Source organism: Molossus molossus, unplaced genomic scaffold, assembly GCF_014108415.1.
Source record: "Molossus molossus isolate mMolMol1 unplaced genomic scaffold, mMolMol1.p scaffold_m16_p_10, whole genome shotgun sequence".
Lineage (NCBI taxonomy): Eukaryota > Metazoa > Chordata > Mammalia > Chiroptera > Molossidae > Molossus > Molossus molossus.
This window is the reverse complement of record NW_023425345.1, coordinates 28678420-28701002: the sequence shown is the minus strand read 5'-3', so window position 1 is coordinate 28701002 and position 22583 is coordinate 28678420. Positions and strand designations below refer to the sequence as shown.

At 36.8% G+C, this 22583-nt stretch overlaps 1 protein-coding gene across 4 annotated transcripts in view; it reads left to right on the top strand.

The window, feature by feature from the left end:
* Positions 1-22583, top strand: part of LMO3 (LIM domain only 3) — a 54884-nt gene that overhangs the window by 1188 nt on the left and 31113 nt on the right. The window contains exons 2-3 of one of the 4 annotated variants that reach the window (XM_036252470.1): positions 720-786; positions 5970-6183. In XM_036252470.1, the coding sequence (XP_036108363.1) occupies positions 5978-6183 (206 nt within the window). In that variant the 5' untranslated portion in view covers positions 720-786; positions 5970-5977. Of the gene's footprint in view, positions 1-366; positions 787-883; positions 1082-1948; positions 1974-5969; positions 6184-22583 lie in introns of those variants that run through there. The other 3 variants (XM_036252471.1, XM_036252468.1, XM_036252469.1) reach the window with 3 other exon arrangements.

Genomic DNA, 22583 nt, shown 5'->3' with positions numbered 1-22583 from the left:
TTTCCCAGGACTTCTTTTGGACCGGTCCTGGAGGTAGGGTCCATCCTGAGTCGACTCCTGCAGAGGTCACTTTTTGTGCGCGGGGTCGTCCCCAGCGTTTGTGAGTAGCATATGCATGTGGCTGTGCCGACTGCGCTCGCAGGCTTGTAAATTTTCACCCTGGGAAATTAGCAACAAAGCCCGATCTGTCTCGCGGCTGCTTTGCACTTTCCGAGGGCGGCTGTACTTGACTGAGCTGCAGAACAGGCACAGGAGAGCCAGCGAGCGAGGGAGCCAGCGAGAGAGGGAGGGAGAGAAGGAAAGGAGAGGGGAGGGGTGGGGGTGAGAGGTAAATAGTCTTAAATCGGAAGGGAGCTGCTTCTCTGTGGTCTTGACAAGCGCAGCCTGGGCTCCGCCGGCTCAGTAATAACTGAGTGACCTTTTCTTTGGCTATATTATGTCTGGCTGGGAAGGGATTGCATTTTGCAGCTGAGAGCCGGGCTTCCTTCAGCTCAGCTCCTTGCGTGCTGCTGGGGTAAGTTGTCTCGAGCCTGGACGGAGAGAGACAGCCTCGGACTGCAGTTGCCTAAAAGGAGGACACCTGTGGCTCAGATGCGGTCAACACCATTACTTGGCGGATCCTTGAGGACCTCATTATTTTAAACTTAAAAAATAGAGATTCCCTCCCCCTCTTTTTTTTTTTTTTTTTCAAACAATGCTTCTTTTTGACCTTTCCCAAGGAGAAGCGCTACAAAGCAGCCACTGTGCTTTCTGAACCGCCTCCCCCTGTATCGCTTAATTGAGAAGGTAAGTGCAGCAACTGTGTACACACGCGTCGGCTTATTTGCGGTGTGTGTGTCTGCGGGTGCGCGCGTGCGTGTGTGGATGTGGGTATTTTTTTTTCTTCCCCGAGCCTCCTAATGAGGCATAAACTGGAGCTGCAGCCCAGCTCCGCACTGCAACTTTCGCTCGGGCTGCAGCTCTGCTGAGACGGTTTTGTTTAAATCATGTGAGGCTTCATTATTTTTATGATGAGACATGAAATGCAAGCGGAAGATGTGGTTGGGAAGAGGGAGAGCGGCTGCGGCGCGGAACGTTTCAAGTACGACTCGAGTGGCTAATAGTCAAAGTTCACGCTGAATTGCAGCATTTCCACACCCCTGACTCCCGGGGACAGAGGGGCAGGGAGAGTTTGGCATTAGGACGCGTTCGCTCTGGCCCGGCCCTTTGGCACGGAATTCAGTCTTAGATGGGTTCCGGAGCCCTCTTCTCCTTACTTGCAGGAATTCATGAACCCTCAACCCCAAGAGTTGAAATTACAATCTTTGGGTTCTTGGTGACACTTCTTCCTCTCCCCACTCTGCTATAACTCGATGTGGTTTTCACAAAATGGAAAAGTGACTGTTTAGGAAGGAGGGGGTGGTTGGGGACAAGTGGCCAGAAGAGCAAGATTCAGTGGAACCAGGTGCCTATGTCCTAATAGGTTCCGATTCAAACTGATGGCAGCACAGTTTTACGGGGGACTTCCCGGATAGCTGTTATGAAATACAACTCAGATTTATGATCTTTTTCATATTGAACATGATATGCTATGCTAACGCTGCATGTGACAGTTTAATCAAATCCATTTGTTACCACAAAGCTAAAGGGGGCCGCTGGGATTTTAGGATTACGGGCAGAGTTAGGGAAGCATGTGGCTTTGTCATTCGCCATCATTTTGCACACTGCCACACTGCGAGGGGCTCTGTGTGTGCGCCGCGTCTCGTCTGGCCGCACTCGTCCCTTCCCCCACCCCCTGCCGCCACTCCGACCCGCTCCCAAAGTGGCTTCACAATAGTCGGTCCTCAGCAGTGTAGGCTGCGCACCAGGTCCACACTTGAGCTAAATAAGGAGACCCCTTTCCACATCTACCTTTGGGTTTGGTGCTCCATGCGAAGCCGCTGCAACTCAGGCACGCCTAAATCAACTCATGCAGAAAAAGGAGAAAAGTTTTGGTAAGGTTACAATCTATCATGGATGCACTTTGCCGGCGCTCGGCACTCTTGGCTGCTCAAAAGCCTCCCTGCTCTTCGGCTGCTTTTGTGTCTTTGTAAAAGATCCAAAATATTATTGTTGTAACTGCTTTGAAAGACTGCTGCTTAAACCAATTAATTTGGCTAGGTGCAACAAATACTGCTACATTCTTTGCAAATCATCCCTGTGTGGATGCAAAGACACAACCACAAAAGGCTGGAGCATAACTCCGCAAGGGATTCTTTGTTAGAGTGTATGTATGTTTCTTATTTTTTTTTTTTTTTTTTATTTTGCATGTGAGCTGCATCAAAATTGAACTCAGTCTTGCAAATCTCTTGTTGGCCTTTGCCAAGCACTAGCACTTTGCTGCCATGGTAACTGTAATTAAACTGATAAGAGTGGAAAAATGTCAGTATCTCTGAGCCTTGCAGCTGCATTGGAGAAAAAGGGAATCAAATTGGTTCCCAGCTCCATTGCTCAAAAAGGGGAGGGGGTGGTGGAAAGATGGGGAGGGGGGCGAGTTGAAGGGGCAGAACAGAGTTAAGCAGCTCCAGCGCCTGAGATCTAGGGACATCTATTTGCATTGTTGTCCCTTAGGGGGCTGCAGCCTGTAGGGATGCTCTGGGCCAGTGAACAGAGAGAAACAAGCTTTTAGGCCCAATCCAGTTCTCCAATCGGGGCTGAGGGCTGGGAGAGGATGAAGATGGGCAGGAGGAGAGAAAATCTTTTGTTTGGTACCTCTTGGCAATCGAATGGCTGTGTTGGCCAAATTCTTTTAATCTGTGTCACTGCTCCCAGCTGCAGAACCTGCATTCCCATTTTAGCATCTTCCTGAGGCACCTCATCTCTGCCAACCCCCTTTATGTATTCCCTCTAACAATTCCTTCTCCCAGATTGTTCTCTGTGAATCTTCCGACGGGGACAAAATGTTTTCCATTCACTATGTGCAGTTAGTCCAAAAATATAAAAGACTGTGTCTAAGTGCTGCAAATCTTTTATTATGATTATTTTTTTAAACCCCTGTGTGTTGTGGAGTTGTGGTTACTTTGTTGTGTTAACTACTGAAGCTGAGACTGCTCGGATGAATGGCACAGAACAAGGGAACATAATGGAGGCAATCAACCGTTAGGCCGCCTCACAATGCAATCCAGGCAATTAAAAGCTCACCAGAGTTTAAATGAAATGGCTCTACTTATTTCTGCACACCACACTGCACAGGCTATTATTTATGTCTTTTTTTTAATTATGATTTCTCTTAAACTGTCAAATAACTCAGAATGGCAGGGTCTCAGAGGCAATAAGAATTTCCCTCAGAACAATTTACATGCCAATCTTAAACTAGTTATGAGTCCTGATGTGCTATGAGCAACTTGTGAAATGTTTCTCAGCTCCAAACACATAACTCTACCCAGACCTGTTCTCTGGCTAGTGTGAGGAGGCTGCTGACTGCTTTATGCTTTTAAGGTTCATGGCAAAGTGGTGACTACAAAATAGTTCTTTTTCTACAACTGGGGAAATTGCATAGTATTGAAAAGATTTCCTTTTCAAGAGAAATGTGGGGATGTTCTCTAAAAGAAGGCACCGGAATGGAGTGTAAAATATCAAACTCCTTTTCCGCCCAAGGCCAAACAGAATGCAAGAGTTTCAAATATTAATTGGCCTCTGAGTGCTAAATTAAAATGTCAACACAACAAAAACATTTTGTGGAGACAAGCAGGGTAGTGTTGCTTGTGCCAAATGTTGGTATTCTCTGTCTTGGTTGCAAAGCATTTTGAATAAAGATAGCTGACCTTCCAGGCTTGATGGTAGTAACGCAACTTGGAAATATAGCTTAGTTACAACCAAGAAGGATTTTCACAAAATAAATTTAGCCTTGTGATATAAAAATAATAGCCTTATAAATTGGGTAATTAGAATAGCCACTCATAACATATCTCTAGATGTTGTCAGTAATGAAATCCAGAATGTCACTTAGTAAATCAAAATTTCTCCCTCCCCCTAGGTATATGGTAAAGAGGCACTAGGGTATGATCTGAACTATAATTAATGAGATTCATTCCTCGTGGAACCTTGCTAGAAGACAGTAACTAGTTCTGATCAAAGAAACTTCATTTGTTAGAAGTTTTAGCGAGTGAGATTTAGCAGAGCTATCAAGGGTTATGATTAATCTACACTAGACCCTTAGCTTCTTCAAAGAAAAGGAACAGAAAGCAGGCTATAGGAATACCACCTGCTCTTCTGTTCAAACCCAGCTGCCAGTTTGCAGCTCCGGAGACCACAGCTATGCATATCATGGAGAAAGAACAGCCACCCGGCTGTCTTCCATGCCTTTGCCTACTCCATTACTCTAACCAGAGAAGTTGTTTTCTAATGAAAGTTCAACATCTTAACGGTATTAGATGCAATTCATGTATTATTTGTAGCTAGAAAAGTTATCCCTCTGCGAGGGTACAGTGCCTTGATGTCTCTTATCAGTGTGATTAAAAAAAGAAAAAGATAGTGAAGGCAATAGAAGCGAAGTCTTCGTCAGAGGGCATCGGAGGAAACTGAAGAAGGTTTAACTATTTTGGAGGAGGGAAACACACAAAATGCTCAAGATTACAGCTTGGCATTTCTTTTCTTGGGACTGTTTTAGGTACATGCACATTTGGTGTTTTTTATCCTTCTGTGTCCAAGTTTAAAACTTTATGCCTAAGAGAGAAAGCATGATGTAGCAATGGGATCTCTGGACTGTGGGAAGGCCACCTAGTCTAGTGCTTAGCTATTAGCTTTGGGTGAGTCCCTTAACTTCTCTTGAGCCTCTGCATCATAATTTGTAAAATGAGGGACTTTGGAATTGATGGATGTCTGCGGTACTTTACTGTGCTGTAAATGAGTTGTTCGATAAATATGAAGCTCTGAATAGTTGGTTCAGAGTTTGTTTGTTTTACTAAAGCTGGGTGTTTGACACTTAGGAAAGAGGAAACTCAGGTGAATATTCTTTCAAATTTTAGTCAAGTTGTGAAATCCATAGAACCCAGCTAGACTCCTTATTCATGATGGAAAAATATCTCCAAAATATAGAAATGTTCCTGTGTTTAGTATAACATTATATATGTGCTATATATAATACATTAATCTTTGTTTGTATAATTTTATATATATATTTAGACTTTGCCGTCTGTTATTTTTTTCTTCTATAAAACAAATAAGTGCATGTTAATGGCAATGCATTACATAATCCTATACTTTAGTTTTATAATAGGAGTATGTAGTAGTATATAGTTAGGTAATCTGCCATGAATAGAGGCACTGAATGATGCTTGTGAGTATAAATGCACTTTTTTTATTTTAACATGATGAATGCTTTGAAATAGCAAGGGCACAGAAGGAAGTATTTGGATGCAAACAAGTAATATAGGATTGGTGAACTTTAGGGGTGACTGTACTGTGTACTTAACTTAAGCATCTTTATTGCTCAGTAAGGATAGTGTAATCCCATGTGGGTGCCCTCTCCTTCCATCATCAGGCACATATTAAGTGAAATTTTTTAATCAATAAAAAACCTTCAATTTTGACTTATACAATCTGCGTGGACCAGTTTGTTAAATAGCTTTCTTTTAAGACTGTTAGCCATTTACTCACATTTTATCCCTGAAGGAAACCGCTCTGTGTAAAGAAAGGTTTTGCTAAAATTATTTAATGTTGTTTAACTTCACATACACCATGTCATTTTACTGTGTACACCATGAATTCATTACTTTCACCACTTCATATGTATGACTTTAGAAATGATTTATTAAGGACTTTATAAAGTTGGAGCCTTTTTATTTCCAGAATTTAGTTTGATTTTTATAGTACGGCCCAAGAAAAGAAAGTCTCACACTCCTTGAACAAGGCAATATTAAATATTGAACTAGTTTGAGGTCTTTGACACCTTTTGATTCTTTCTTGTAGTCCCAGCTCTCTCTCTTTTTTCTGTTTGTGCCTTCTTTTAGGTATACAAATGCTCTCAGTCCAGCCAGACACCAAGCCGAAAGGTTGTGCTGGCTGCAACCGAAAGATCAAGGACCGGTATCTTCTAAAGGCACTGGACAAATACTGGCATGAAGACTGCCTGAAGTGTGCTTGCTGCGACTGTCGATTGGGAGAGGTGGGCTCCACCCTGTACACTAAAGCTAATCTTATCCTTTGTCGCAGAGACTATCTGAGGTAGGAATTATCCTTGCACACCAGTGATGACTGGATTCCTTTTAAAATATTTTTGTAAGTGTATTTTTGTTTGTTTGTTTCGTTTCCTCACTACCAGCCTATATTCCTGAAAGATGTTGACCTGTCAGCCTTCAAAATGTTGCCAGGTGCCTGTTGAGCAACCTATAGCTTAAACAATGGCCAAAAATGCACAGTGTCTGAAGTGTTTCCGTGTGGCTTGCCTGGTTGCTCATATTTAGGGATAGGTTATTGGACTGCCTACATTGAAGCTGCCAGTTCATGTCAAGGACATATTTGGTAGAAATGAGCATATAGCATATAAATTTTTTATTAGGCCATAAGCGACAAGGTGGGCTGAGCATAACACATAATATTTACCTATCTTTCTGTTTCAGAGTTGTCAGAGAAAATGCATGTGAAATTCTCACTTGGTATTTATTAGTATATATGTTATCTAATTTTGAAAACTTTCCCAAAGTGTGAATACATCTTTCCCCCTTGGCATTCCAAGTGATCATCGCAAGATATCACTGAGCATCACCAGCTCACACTTGCCAGTGGTTCTGTGGAAATTAACTAAGTAAGGATCTGCATCGTTGTGGGGAAATGACAACCAGTCTCCTCGGTGCATGCATCTGAACAGGTTCAGGCCAAGGCAGAGGTTCTTGCTCATGAAGCCATGGAGCTAACTTAACTTGTTTCCCAGCATTTGGTACTCAACACGTGAACTTCTGTTTAAGAACAATTATTTTGCTTTCCGGGGAACCTTGTGACTAGATTCAGCTGCAAATGACTTATAGTAATAAAGTAGAATCTATCAAATTAGAGAAATGATATATGGCATCATTTGGGTGTTCATGTTTGATATAATTAATCATTTTTCTAGTCTAACATTGAGATTTATTTTGAATGTTTTCCCCCTTATGACATAAATTTATCAGTCGATGGTAACTCCTTAGCCATATTGGTCATTTTGGGAGGTACTTTCTAGGAAATTTAGTGCTTCTTACTATATAATTCAGTTATTTTTCAGTCTGAATTAATCTTGATATATAAAAATACATTGATTGTTGATAGTTAGAAGAAGGGGAATCCAGTTCTGTTTTTCAAATTCTAGTCATTCCCTTCTTAGGACTGGCTCATCTGACAGCCTCCTGACTGATTCTAGCCACTTGTTACTCTTTCTCTGCATTCTTGTGCTCAGAAGACATGCAAGGTACCAACAAAGGGAAGTGACTATAGCCAGGACTTCCCTCGTGGTGGCACAACTAACCAGAATTAACTTACTGCGTGAATTCTTTTACAACTGCGGTCATTGAACTTTTCTCTTTGAAATGAAATTTTCTCCTCTGTTCATGTGAATTACAGCCTCATTTCTACATAGAGCATTTATTTGGCCTTTAATGGCAACATGGCTTTTAGTTTCACTTTATCTTTGTTAACCAATAAGCCGTGTTTGTTTGTTGTTGTTGTTTAACTCTTTCTGACTTTTACTTTTGTTTGCAAATATAGTATCTCAAGTGGATTGATGTAACAACAGTTGCAAAACAAGAATTTTACATAGTCTGGCAAGGTTAAGGTGTCATAATAAGCAATAAAAACAGAATGAAATTAAATTTAAAGAAACTCTTTGAAAATATCTGGATTTTTAAATCAAAAAATATAAATTTGTCAATGAAATACCTGTGTCTTAAGTGAAGTTGTTTTGCAGTTGTCAATATAATAGTGAGCAAAAAAGTAAACCTGGACTTGTTTTATTTTATTCTTTTTTATGGTAATAAAATATGATATGTAATTGCTAGTTGACATCTCAAGTAAGTGTTTTGTTAAAGGGAATTTTCAAAGAAGTTTTCATGTCAGAAATTCTTATCTATCTCTAAAGAGTCCATATGTTGCTATTTGTAATATAACCTTTAATTTCTGACAAGCTCAAACTTTTAAGGCTGTTAACTTATTTTTGGAAACATATGCTCTTTCAAATATAAACCCTGGTCCTGATTGCCAATATATTCATTTCTCAAAGTACAGTTTCCTCTTAAATTGGTCATTACCACATTAATGGCTAGTTGTTATGTTAACAGCCTAAAGGTTGTTAACATTTCCAACTAAGTTGTTAACAGCAAGCTTATCCCTTATTTAAACTGAAGGTTTGTTGTATATAATGTGATTTCTTTGGCAACTGGTAATTCATCAACACTTGAAATTTGCAGAAGTGAATAAGAAATTGGTATGTGAGTCAAAATACTGCGTTATGTGTTGTAGGTTACACCACAGATGTGGTATTTGGTTTTATGTGGAAAGAATGTAGCTCGGTGAAACTGTGTGGATGTTCAATAGCATATGTCTCTGATTGGCACCTTAAAATAATCTGATTCTGTTTGTCAAATGGGCTAGTACAATCCAACAAATATTATTTACAAATTAATTTCTTTGAAAGGTTTATTGAATGCCTGCTGTGTGAAAGGCATACTTTAAGGTAATGGATGAAATAACTAACCGAAAAAGGGAAGTTTACCTAAAATTGTTATTACCTAATCATTTAATAACATTAAGATATTTGCAACAGGACCGTGAACAAGTGGTATTTGGTGGCTGTTTCCTCCTAGTTCTGCTCATTTCTTTTCTGGACTCTGCATACCCAGTGCTTAACCATTTAAATCCCATTAAAATGGCTCAGTTTTGTTTTTGGGCTTTGGATATTATATAAGTAATTTGAAGCACCAAACAAGCCATAAATAACTTACAGGTTTATATTTCTCTAAGTCACTGGCAATATCAAAGGAAGAATATGGAAAATGAATAAAGGAAAACAATAGTTTACTAGTAAATTATTTGTTATATGTATTATCTTGGGCTAGATACTTTTTTCATATCTATAAAATGACCTATTTTTGACAATTGTATTTAACTTCCTAATCACTCCCCTCCAAAAAAACAACCACCAAACAAGCAATAAGAGAGACATTTTTAATTCTGAACAATGATTCTTGAAGTTCTAATATTTTATTTTGCATTAGTTGGAGCAAGGATAGTGATGACCTGTTTTTACAAGTTCTTTGAATGATAAATACAAGAATTTAAATGATAAGATATTTTCTTATTGGTTCTAAGAACTCTGATTGTGGTAAATTTGATATCTCTCAGATATTTTTCTCCTTTGCGGCACAATTAGCTATACTTAAGAAAAAGGAAAGATTTTACAGTTTATGTGCTGAGTTTCAAATCTGAACAGTTCACTTTCTGTAACAGAGCTGATGTACTTTGTTCTTCTGTAGAATACAGAATGCATGAATGCGATGGGAGAGAATTTGCCAGTTTGTAGGATTGTTCTCTGCTTTTTCTGTCATTACATAAAAGGAACAGGAGGGTTCACTTTCAAAACCTCCTCTATTAAAACGCTTTCTGACTTAAACTATGAAGTCAAAGTCAGTCTGCCCATCAATATTTATATGTCAAGACGTTGAAAGGTATCTGTTAAAAGGTATCCAACACATTTATAACATTTTATTATTAAAAGATGAGCTTATGACTAATTAAAATGGAAGCATCTTTTTGTACCTTGAACCGGAGCTTAAAATGAATAGACTGACTAAAGTAGATTAACAATCATTTTATAAAAATAGCAAAGTTTTAGTAATGGTATTTATAGGGCTCGAAACACTGCCAAACTATCATCTTTATTTCAGTTTGGAAAACATGAATAAAGTAGTTCATATATAATCAGGGTTTTAGAATTAAGATTTTTGTGGCAAGTGTTAAGAAGTCAGAACCAGGAAAAATAACAAAATACTTTTCAACTTGGAGGCAGCAAAGGATATCAAAATTTATCACTCAAGTTTTTGCTTCTTTTTTTTGCTAAGCCTAAAACTTCTTACTTGTGGTATATTTTAAACATTAAGTCAATATAAGGCTGTATCTTGTATCTCTATGAATTGTGTCTTACCAGAGAATGTATTCAAAGTTCTTTGCTGTGATATGTGCCATAGGAAGCTACTTAAAGCTTTCCCTATATGAGAAGCTGAAAATGTCATATAAATTGTAATTCAATTTGCTATTTTTATATGTGAGGATGATTTCTCTAAAATGAAACTACTGAGAAAGAGGGGTGCTTCATGCTCCACCAGAGTAGCCAATTAACAAAAATGATTTTAATTTGCTGTGCTTACTACAAATTAATGCTTTCATATAATGATATAATAACTTTAAAATAAAAGATCAAAGTCGAATGCTACATTAATCTAGTAGCACTGTAGCTAGTGTTAATCTAGCTATAACTTTATTTCATACTGATCAAACCTGGTGCCTCTACATTTCTATATAAGGTTAAATTAATATTAGTAAATAATTAAGGCTTTAAAAGAAAACATGACTATGTTGTTCATTTTATTTTATCTGACAACTTTATTGCACAATGTTTTCTAAGGTTGAATAAAGTGTTCATTTTTTTCCATCATTGTCATCTTTTTAATATTAGGCAGTTGAAACTATCTTTCCCGGAAAGCAGTGAATTATTGTTATTTGAAAAATAACTTTTATTTTAAATTCTAAAAATGTAAGCTTGTATGTGGAATAGAAGTCCTTCCATATAAACATTTTTCTTCTCTACAAGCTTCATTGAAGCTTTCTTAGCACTTTATTATAGTCATAACTTTTGCCATATTTAAATGTCTAAGTTAATCTTAGTGTTATGAAATATTTTGACATATCAGTGTATTCGACTCTATGGTCTGTTAAAAAGTTCTATTTCTTGCAAATTATCTTACCATATTTATAGCTTTATAAAAGTTGTAATTTTTAGTCCATTTTTCTGTTTGTTATAGTAAAGCATTATGAAATTCTATTTAAAGTATTTTAGACCTATACCGTTCATGGACCAGTATGAATCAGGAGTGACAGTTTTGTTTTGTAAAATGCTCTGGGAGAGGGCCCCTCACTTTAGGAAAAAATGGTGGATTCACACCAGACGTCCTCTGTCCACTTCTTTGCAATAATCCCTTTCAAATATTTCATCTACACAGAGAATTTCTTATTTGTAAATGTAACTCCAATATCTTTCTGTCTTTAAATCTATGATTCATCCTCTTTCCGTGAGTGATTACTTAACAGTTATTTCAGCTTTGTGGCTTTTTGTTTTCTTTTTTTGGACAGATTTGAGATGTTTTTACTAAAAAATCCACCCCCACCAAGAATATTAAAAATATTTCACACTTTCTATATCTTTGCCGGTTTTTATCTTTTTATAAAGTATGGAATACTTCAGTCAGGATAGTTTTTACACATAAGATGGATAAGTTAGACATACCTGATTTAGCAGAAAAATATTCTGTTTCTACAAGTATACTTAGGATTAAATGCATCTGGAAGACCTACATTTGCGAATTGCTAAAATTGCTTATTTTGCACTTTATAAATACATAGAACTCTGGAAAAGAATATCTATTTTTGGTTGCTCTTAGAGTATATCAAAGTAAGCCAGAGCTTCATTTATAAATTCACCATTAACTTCCATTAAGTGACCAATAATACATTTTAATGCTGTTTTGACTGCATAAACATAATTTATTAAGGAATCTCATTTTTAAAATATGCTGAAAGTAGTAATTTTGTAAATGGTTTTGATGAATTTATGCTTTGTAGAAATGTATTATGTAGTTCAGTTTTCTGCCTCCCATAAAAATTACACAGCCTAAAAGAATTGCACCAACCTAAACGACCATTGTATTTTCCTTCATTACGACCGTGAGGCATTGAAATCTTATTTTGGTATTTGGTTAGAAAATATTTTCCATCTCCAATGAGAATGTCTTCTAGTATTCAAAATCATGTTCTGTAACCTCAATCTATCTTTCAAAAAAAAAATTACCAAACATCTCTCACTTTTATCAATGAATGTTAAAATATATGAATTGCTAAGTACAGGAAAAGATCTTAAAAACAAGGGATGTAGAAATAAAATGAATTTTTTTTCTGTTCAACTGACCAGATATTTTTTAAAACAGCCTTTGCAGTAGCCATGTTTCTTTTAAAACGCATTTTTGTGTGTTTTTTAAATTTTCTGAATCGGTTTGTATAAGCGATGACTCCTACTGATATGTGGAATTCCCCCTTGTTAAGCATTTAGTGTGTAGGTATTTATATGCAAGCGGCACCTTCAGCTCCTACAATCTCTGTAACCTCAGAATGAACGTTCACTTCTGTCACAGTTGACTTTGACCAGATCTCTATAGTTTGCAGGCTTCGAAACTTGTAACATTCAGATATTTGACACCTGCTAATTTCTTACTGTTGTAAACTACAGCAATGACTTGTTTGTACAGGGTGTTCCCCATTCTAAGAGGAAAGACATGTTTTATAATTCTATAGAATGCCTACATTTATTCCCCTGTGATTTTTATCACCCAGTTCTGGTTTTCTCGGCTTCTGCGGAGTTTGATACTGTCTGTTCTATTTCTGTTTCTACCATCGTGACATACTCGTTTAGATGATTAACCATACATTTCCCTTTTCAGGGTGTTTATAAGAAGTAGAGTTTGAAGTGGAAATGTACATTATGAAGCAAGAAATGTGGCAGTTAGATTTTTATTTCTTACTTTAAAACAATTTCTTTTGCTTATTAAGCTGTTTTTTACCCTTATCGCTATTGATGGATAACTTTTCTCTGAAGGATTTAAAACCTAAGCCTACCCTTTTATTCTATTCATCAAACATATTTATTATATTAGCAAACTACTACTCATGTCAGTCACCTGTGGAGTCACTGTGATATTTTTTCTTTCTGTCTATATTATGAAAAGTTCCTGATGGACCTTTTTCTCCTCAACAAAATATTATTTTGTAGTTATATAAATATTCTAAATATTTTGCTGAATTCTTTCCCTCCATATTGTTATTTATTTGTAATGCAAAAATCTCTAGCTGTGGACTTCACTAGTTTAAAACACACACACACACACTTGAGATAAATAATCGTCTTGGAATAGTCAGATCCCTGATTTGAAGTTGGGAAATTAACATTAAGCTTAATGTATTAAGTTAGACTCTAACCAGCGTGTGTTGTTATGATTCAATTTAATATTAAAAACTCTCCAAACTGGGCTACTGGGAAAATAAAAGACTCTTAGGAATTCAAAGATTATTTGCAGAGAAGTATACCAAAGCCATATTTAAGTAAAATTGTTATTACTAATGCAGTAATGCTTTGTCCACGTTAAACCCATCCTATTAATAAAAACAGAAAGTCCTTTTTAATAAACAAAAATATCAAATATGACAAGAGCTAGTAAGGGGGCAGGATACCTCCTAAAATGTGCTAATGCTAACATGTAGTGCTCATCTTAATACCACAGAACAAAAATATTCCCATCTCATTTATGCCATCGGATCCCAACAAGCAACTTCAAGGGTAAATAACAAACTTTCAACTTTGCTAGCTTATTCTTATTTTCTAAAACTTTTGGCATAATACCATTTCTCTTATAGCAATTCTAACAGAGAGGCTTACGATTTTTGCAGTTGTATTATTCTTTTTCTTGTTTTTAAAAGATTTTGAAACGTCTTAAGTAATGTCCTTTGATAGATTGCTCACAATTCTCCAAAAATAGCAGTCAAAACTGTTACTCTTTAAAATACCCGATGGCATTGAGCTCGATGATTATATTGTGTTTATCAACTGCTCGATTAAAATATACTGACCAACAGCTCAGGTTAGATTGCGTAAGATGGGTGATTAGTACCCATTCCTTTGCTTGGGTGGATGGAGTCAGCAGCTGGAGAGACAAATGGAAAAAGCAATCACAACTTCTAGCATTAAATAGGAGTATTAGTTTCAATGGCCAGGTTTATTTGTATTTTACAGGTGAGAAGTTCAACTATACTGTGAACATAATTTTAAAGCCTGTAAGTATTGCATGTAAATATTCACGGAGAGAAGGATAATTTGTGCTTTGGAAGATAGAAAGGAATCATAAGTTACTGAATTGCCTTGAAATTTATAAACTAGTATTTTCTGTGGCTTTTTATTAGGAAAAAAAAAAGAGAGAGAGAAATGTTCTGAGCTACAAAAATCCCTTCCTTCCACAGCATGTGCTTGATAAGTGGGTACCATTGGTGTTTATTTTTATGAGCACATGTTTTGCTATCTTTCTAACAGTTTAAAAATGAAACTAGTTAGTTAACAAATATTTGAGTGCCAAAACTTTATTCCTACAAACAATAAATATAGTTATATTCTGAATTGATTTTATTCATATATAAAGTTATTAATATTTTACTACATAAAGAATAATGGAGTCAGTCTGGGAAATCTGGGCAGAATTTAAAGGCAAGTTATTTTCTGCATTTTCTACAACCGATGTAGTCATCACTGTTGTTAAGTAACTAAGGAAAATAGATAAAACGTTTTAGTCTAATTTGGCCCATGGAGCCAATATAATAAGAATGAGAAAAGGTATACTAAAGAGAGATTAGAAAAAAAATTTTTAAGAACAGAGGTTATAAATAATAAGTAACACTTAAGCTCTGCAAAAATCTTTTTGTAAGCCAGTAGTCCCGTTATAAAGGCTGAGCTGCAAGCTTCATAGTTATATTTTGGGTGCAGAGTAAGACAGAGTTAGCTCTGTAACTTCCACACTCTTTGTATTGTTTCATGTCTTATCACCGATATTGCTAAACTATCAACAGAGGTGCATTTAACATCCCTCACAAAACGCTTGGCATCCTTGGGCCCCATTTTCCCATTCGGCAAATATGAGTCTCTATGCTCTAAGCTACAAGAATCCCTTCCTTTCGCAGTGCATCCTCGATGAGTGAGTACTACTGGCGTTTATATTTATGACCACATGTTTTTCTCTCTCTCTAACAGTTTTAAAACCAAATCATTTAGTCAAAACCCTGGATCCAGCACTGAATAAAACACAGAAATACCTCTGCCCCCTTTAAAGCTTATATCCTAGTTGAAGGAAGCAGATTATCAACAAAATAAGTACTGAGTACATTGGGAGATGACAAACACTACAGGAAAAATAGAGCAGTAGAAGAAGTTTGCAGAATTCATATTGACGTGTGTGTATGTGTGTATGTGTGTGGGGTGGGGGGGGGAGGGAGAGAGAGGGAAAGGCAGGAATGGAAAGAGAAGGATTTGAAAGCTAAATAGGGGACACAAGGACAGCCCTGTTGAGATGTGACTCGAGCAGAGACCCAAGGAAAGTGAACGAGCTAGCCGCCAGGTTGTATAAGAGGACATTCCGGGCGCAGGGAACAGCCAGTACAAAGGCCTGGATTAGGAGTGTGTCTGATGTGTTTGAGGAATATCAAGGATGCTAGTACGGTTAGAGTGAGAGCAGCCACGATGTGGTCCTATGGTATCCCCCGTTGCTTTACAACCTAAAACGCCCCTATGTGTTGCTATATGTCCTCTAAGGAGGTGGTAATGCAGTTAGCCTTTCATATCCACAGGTTTTGCATCTGTGGCTTCAACCAGTTAAGGATTAAAAATGGTATTTTCAGTCCATGGTTGGGAATTTGTGGATGTCAAGGGCCTACTGTATGTTTTGTTTCATGTCGTTTTAAGAGACTTGAGCATCTTTGAATTTTGGTATCCACAGGGGTCCTGGAAACAATTCTTTGTGGATAGTAGGAATGACTACTTCCATTTGAGAACTGCTGTGAAGTTTATTCAATTTGGCTATTGTGGACTGAATTCCCTTTGGGATTACAGAACTCATCTGCAAAATTGAATGGGATTATTTTTCATGTATTATTTACTGATAGTGTTTTTTTTAATGCCTTTTTATATGACCCCATGATGACCCTGTTTCGTTTATAGTTATGAAACATGGATCCCAAATAGGATTTGGTCATTTGACTGTCTGTTGCTAATTCACAGGTGATGGTATAACTGTATGTTTGAATTTCAGTGGACACATCTACATACATCTGTTAAAACGGTTAATGAACTGTTTTTACATATTCTATTGCAATGGGAAATGCAAAGGAATGCCCATCTTGGTGAGGTAGGCCTGTCAACATGGCATGAATCAGAGCAATAGCTTGGCCAAAGATTTTCTCAAACTGTCATGTAATTGATATTTTTTGAATACATAGGCAATAAAACTTGCAAAGATGTGTATTTTTTTCTAAAGCTGACAATGTTCTACTTTTAAAGTGGAAACATCAGTTATTCTAAGTCTGAAGGGTGAATTTTTCCATTATCGTTTAAATCAAGCTGAGTTTTATTTAATTATTTTCTAATGCAAAATATTTAAGATAACAAATTTGCTCTAATTATAATAAATGTTTCAAATCCAGCATTGAGAGAAAGTACATCAAAGACATATTGCCATTTAAAACAATGTATTTAGTCACATCCTTGCTGAGACAATTATTACATAAATATTCTGTTGATACATCTGTTTCTTACCCCTAACCTAACCTTAGCTCACTAATTTCAGTTTCACACCAAGAAGAGCTAAGCATTAATCTTTAAAACTAAAAGATGAACGTGCATTCTTATTTGTAAGAGTGGAATTTGTACAAATGGTCTATACTTTTAAAAATTTAAAAAGTTAATGCCTCGCCTGTGTGGCTCAGTGGTTGAGCATCGACCCGTGCACCAAGAGGTTGCCGGTTTGATTCCTGGTCAGGGTACATGACCAGGTTGTGGGCCTGATCCCCAGTGGGGGGGGGGGGCAAGCAGGAGGCAGCCATTCAATGTCCTCTCTCATCGATGTTTCTATCTCTCCCTCTTCTTTCCTATCTCTCTAAAATCAATAAAGAAAAAAAAGTTTAATTAAAAAAGTTAAGTAATAATTTAAATACAAATCAAAGTATTTGAGCCTGTATTTATGTTTATGAATGGGCTGGGATGTATCACAAGTGTAGGCGGAGTTGCTGGGTTAATGTGCCTGGAACCTTGGAAAGCAGCCCCATGTGAATGGGTGAGTGTTCAACATGGTAGCCCTCTAGGCTCCAAACACAAAGAAATGGGGAACATATTTTTTCAGCAAACCAGGAGGTGGTGGCCAAATGACCTTCCAAGTCTTAATTCCTGCTGCACCCTGCACATCTGCATGCTCTTTCCTGTTATCATTTCTAGCAGCCCTCTTGTGCTTTCTAGCAGATGGGGCATCTGTTGTAACTGCCATTTTGTCCTGGTTAAGGTGAAGACCTATATTCCTAACCATTTTGTGATTCCCACCTTCCAAAGTAGATCAGTGTAATCTTGATTTTAAGGAAATTTTGCTTGATTCTGAGCAATAGTTTGCTTGGTTTTTTAATAATCTTGTCAATGGTAGTTATTGAAGGGATCACATGCATATTTGACTAAAGCTGTTAAATGCTTTGTCTTTTCCATTAACTGGATTTCTGTAGCGACCTGAAAATAAGTTATTCATTTTGAAGAAATTGAAATTTATATAATATTTTTTTATTTTCCTTTGAAGAGTAGTAAATGGAGATTTTCATTTTCACCACAACTCTGTTGTTTACTGTGATCCTAAATCACAAGCTTATTCTACATTCATTTTAACACATCACAGTGTATTTTAAATTATTTCACTGTGTGTTTCTCATTATTCCACCATATAGGTGTTGCCCTTACTTCCACCATCTATCATTAATGGCAGATAAGTCATATATTACTATTATGATGCATTCATCTATCTGCTGGTTTTTACCTTCTCTGAATATCACTTTATATAAAGAACAAAAGTCCAGTTCTCCCAAACCAGGTGAGGCTAGATTTAACCCCTAGGTTTTAGAGGCATGTTGAGTAGCATTATGGTGAAGAGTCTAGAATTGAAGTCTACCCAGTTCTGCTACATCTCAACCGTGTATTACTAGGCAAGTTACACAACCTCCCGAAGCCTCAGTTTACTGATCTGTAAATAGGACTAATAATGGACTCATTCATAGACTTGTCAGGGGGTGTCAGTGAAATACCCTAGGGAAAGAATTGAACGCACTGGCTAAGACTACAATGTGACCTTCTCTTATGATGAACAAATAATAGCACTGAGTTATGAAGATAAGATCATTTGAAAATTAAGCATGAGGATAAAATGAAAGAAACAAATTAAGATGAGGTTTAAGAATGATAATCAAGAATATGAAAGGCTATTACTATAATAAGATCTCCACCAACTTCTCATCTACAAAGAAGATAGATGAAGAAATGCCTAAATACCCTGTGCACCTGAAGCCATATAGGACAAAATATTTAACAGTGGAGATTATTGCAATCTGAAATGGGCTGTTAAATTAAGGCTATAGTATATTAATTTGAGTCTTTTGAGGAATTATTGAATATGCCATTTTCTTTGTAACTGAGGTGGTAGTTTTCTGAAATATATGCCCACGCTCTCCACATTTTAGCATGTGCGAGTTCTATGGCCTTGTAAAGCATTATGTTTAATATCCCATAGGGTAGAATTATATGTAAAATTTCAGCTTGCTCGAGGTTTCCTTTATGGTCTTGATTTTTGTATCTTTTTCCTCAGGTGCCAAGGACAACTGAATGCCAATATCTTTTAACTGATAATCCTTTTTCACAGTGTTCTCTGAACATTTTGATTACATAACTTTTTTTCTAAAGAAAGTTAAGTATGCACCTTTAATTTAAACATATACTTATTGATCATAAATACTACACTGTACATTTTTTTAAGTAGAAAAACAACATTTGAAAGGATAAGATATAAAATAAATAGAACTAGAAATTCTAGGAACTGTTTAAGCATCCATGGGATTTGTGCACCCCCAATATGGAGAGTGCTATTATTACTTAATAGCCTTTTTAGGCTTAATTGAAAGTTACTTGGTAGTGGTGCTTTTGAACAAAAAGGGGGTGGTGGAAAGACCAATAGCTGGGAAAAGAGTTGTAAAATTGAGATGGGATAGTTGTCTAAAAGAAAAGGACTTTCTAAACATGAGCTAGTATGCCATGCTCTGTTCATTTAATATTAAATCAAAGCTTGCTTTCAGAAAAGTGTGGCAATGGATGTGGACTCTTTCCAATGCTATACTATAGCCCCTGGCAACATTAATATGAGGTAGAGTTTCTCCCTCCCCCACAACCCCTATTTTGGACACAGTGAGATTTTGGACAGATAAATGCTAAGAGAGAAAGAACCCTATGTACCAAAGGCAGTGTTTACTGCATGTAATACATATCATTGTTTGTCTCCCGTAGTGAAAAATACTTGTGTCGTGCTGTTAAAATGCACTCCTGACAGACCAGTGCTTGCTATTATAGGGTCCATTGCTTAAAAAAATGATACACTGACAGAAATACAATTTAAGAAAATTTAACACCAAGGGCAGTCAACCATGTAGGCTACTATTAAGGGGCCAAAACTCAAGGCCAGGGGTTTATTTAAAAAAGAGGCACAGTTTATTTGCTGGTAGTAGGCAAAGTTAAAAGAAAAAATAATCGAACTTGAATTTCTTGCTCTCTAGTCTGTAGAAAATTAATGAAAGCAACAGTTCAATAAGATTTTATTGCAGAAATGTTTAAGTGAAACATTTTAAGAATGCTTTGGAATTTTTAAACAGTTACTTGCCATTTAGGAAGCTGTAACACTGCTGTGCGTAACAAATTATTAGCATTGGATCCCAGGCACACCCAGTGATTTTCTTACAGTGTGTAGTCAGAGCTGGTTAATCTGAATCACTTTGTTCATTTCATTTTTGTGTGTGTAGTTTATAGATATATTTGAGATTGACAGGTCAGCAGCACCCATAGTTACTACAATTTAAAATATAAGCAATTGTCCAAGTACCCGTGTGGGCATAGTTTGGTAGTTAAATGCATTAGATTTGTAACAAGACCTTTTGAAAAGGAAAATAACCAAATAGGAGATGAGATGAGATATATTGGATTTCAGAAGAGTACAGAATGTTCTAATGAATAAACTGCTACTGAATGATGATAACGCATGTGTTTTTAAGCTATCACATGGCTCTATTATTAGGAGAGAAAATTCCATGAATTTAGATGAGATGTATTATCTAATTTTTCCATTTTAAAAACAAATCTGCCATCCAGTAATATTTGATGCCAACTGTGTATGGATTGCATGTTCCTTTGGGAGAAAGGTTACAAAAGTAATACAATAAATAATCTGAGCTTCAAGGAGCTTAACTCGGGGATCAGAGGAATAGAAAAAAAAAATGTCTACTGCTATCGAGAATCAAAAGATTGTATCTTACATTTTCTACCCTGATGGGATAGTCTTATTGCCATACCCTAGGATGGGCCTTGGGAGGCAACGATCCTGCGAAGAAAGGATGTCCAGAGATGAAATGCAGTGTCTTTGTAGATGTCCTCCAGAATTCAGTTGACCTGAACCTGACAATATTATACAACAGATTTCTTTCTATGAACATGGAAGGTAATGCATGATTGTGAAATTTGTCCAGACACACCCTCCAGGGCCTCTGTGACTCGGCTGTGTGTTGGAGCAGACCCAGAAATGTTTACTGAGGAAGAGCATGGACCTCAGCTCTTCTCGTGGTAGCTCTTCATTCATTTCATATGTGGACTTGATCATTCCATGGCATCTCCTCAGTCTGTTTTTACCAAAAAGTACAACTTAAAATGACGCTTTTCAATGCTTATTTTAAAAAAGTTATTTGAAGGCAATAGTATTTATGGTGAATTACAGGATACTGGATGTTAAGTTATTTCTTCTGAGAGTTTTAAATTTATCCTTGGATCACTCGAGAGAGCTATGCACTTGACCTTGACCCTATTGTTTTGGCTTCTCAAAATTTTGCAAAGAATTGCACATCAGGGTTTTACCGTTAGCTTGTGTTGAAAAATATTTTAATAAACAACTGCAAAAAAATTCAATGTCTTGGGGATACTGTTGTGAACTTTGTTTACTGTGTCAGATGCAATGTCATACAGACTCACTGTTGAAATTTCCTCCAGATGTTAGAATAAGGAAAGTTTCTGGGACAAAAAGAGATTAAATGGTGTTTTTCTCAGGGCTTTGCATCATGTATTTGTTTACATGTTCTCTTCTTTGTCTCCTAGGGAGCTCAACTCCAAATTCACTTTCTTTTTTAACAGCAGCATGATATATTAATATATTCTCCAGACTTTTGTATTCTCTTACCCATATTTTACTATATTATGATATCTCAAGCTATTTATTTCATCTGAGGGTGATTTTTGAAATTTCTGAGATGAGATAGTTTAAATAGTCGGAATGAGAGAACAGTGATGGAGAAAAAATACAGGCGGGAGCACATGAGACGTGCTCAGATAGCTCATTGAAAGGAACTTGGGAAAGGGAGGATAAAATTAAATTAATTAAATTAATTCTCTAGTCTAGGTATTACATATAAAATATGGGTGAATTTGAATGCTATTTGGAAAAGTACTTGAACTTACTGTATGTAGGATGAAGATTGTAGCAGATATAACTTGTATGTTCTTTAATTTTCATCCTTATTGTCATGTGATTCTTTATCATAATGTTAATCTATTATTTTAATATAAATCTTTATTTCATGAGCTAGTAATCAATAACTTGTTTTTTTCTACAGTGATACTTGGATATAAATAAAATAAGTTGAATATCTCACTCAGGGCTAAGAAGGCAGTTACACACTCCAATGCCTCCAGGTTCCAGGGTCCAGGCAGGTAAAACCATGTCCTGAACTGGGGCTCGCCTGTCCCATTGAAAGGGACCAGCAGTGACTTCATTTCAGCAGACGGGGGAATATGAGACTGGTATTGCTGATCCCTCTGGATGATCTAGACTTTTTTCTGGATTTTTAAATGAGATATTGACAATTAATTCTAATGTGGCATGTAAGCCACTCATATGTAAACCCTGAATCAGAACTGTAGAATTATAGTTTCAAATATCTGACCAGACTCCTCAGTCTATACCATTGGCTGAAGTATGTGAAAATGTGTACTAGCATTCTGAATTCTTGAAGAAGGGAATCTCTGTCTTTCATCCCACATATGCTAGTTCTATCCCTGCTTCAAAAATCTCTGGGAAGATTTCGAAATTGCTGGAATGAAATCATTTTAAAAATGGAAATGAGTGATGTACAATGAAGGGAACTACCATGGAGAGCTCACTGCTCTGTGAGGTTGGGGCAGGTCCCGAAGAAAGAACTGTTTTGCCTTGTCTTGAATTGAACCTCATGATTATTACAATTTCCTTGGGTTTAAGCAAGATACTTAGGGGAATCCTCACTACCCTACAGTTAAGACATTTGAGGTCCTCTGCTCCACCACCAGCCCTTGACCCTCCAGTGTTCGTTTTGAATCCTCTCTCATTTTCATTGCTTTTCTCATGCTCTGGATAGTTCTCATTACTGTTACTTTGACTCAGCACTTTTCCATTGGGTCCTCTGGAACCCCTCATGTCATTGTTAATAAT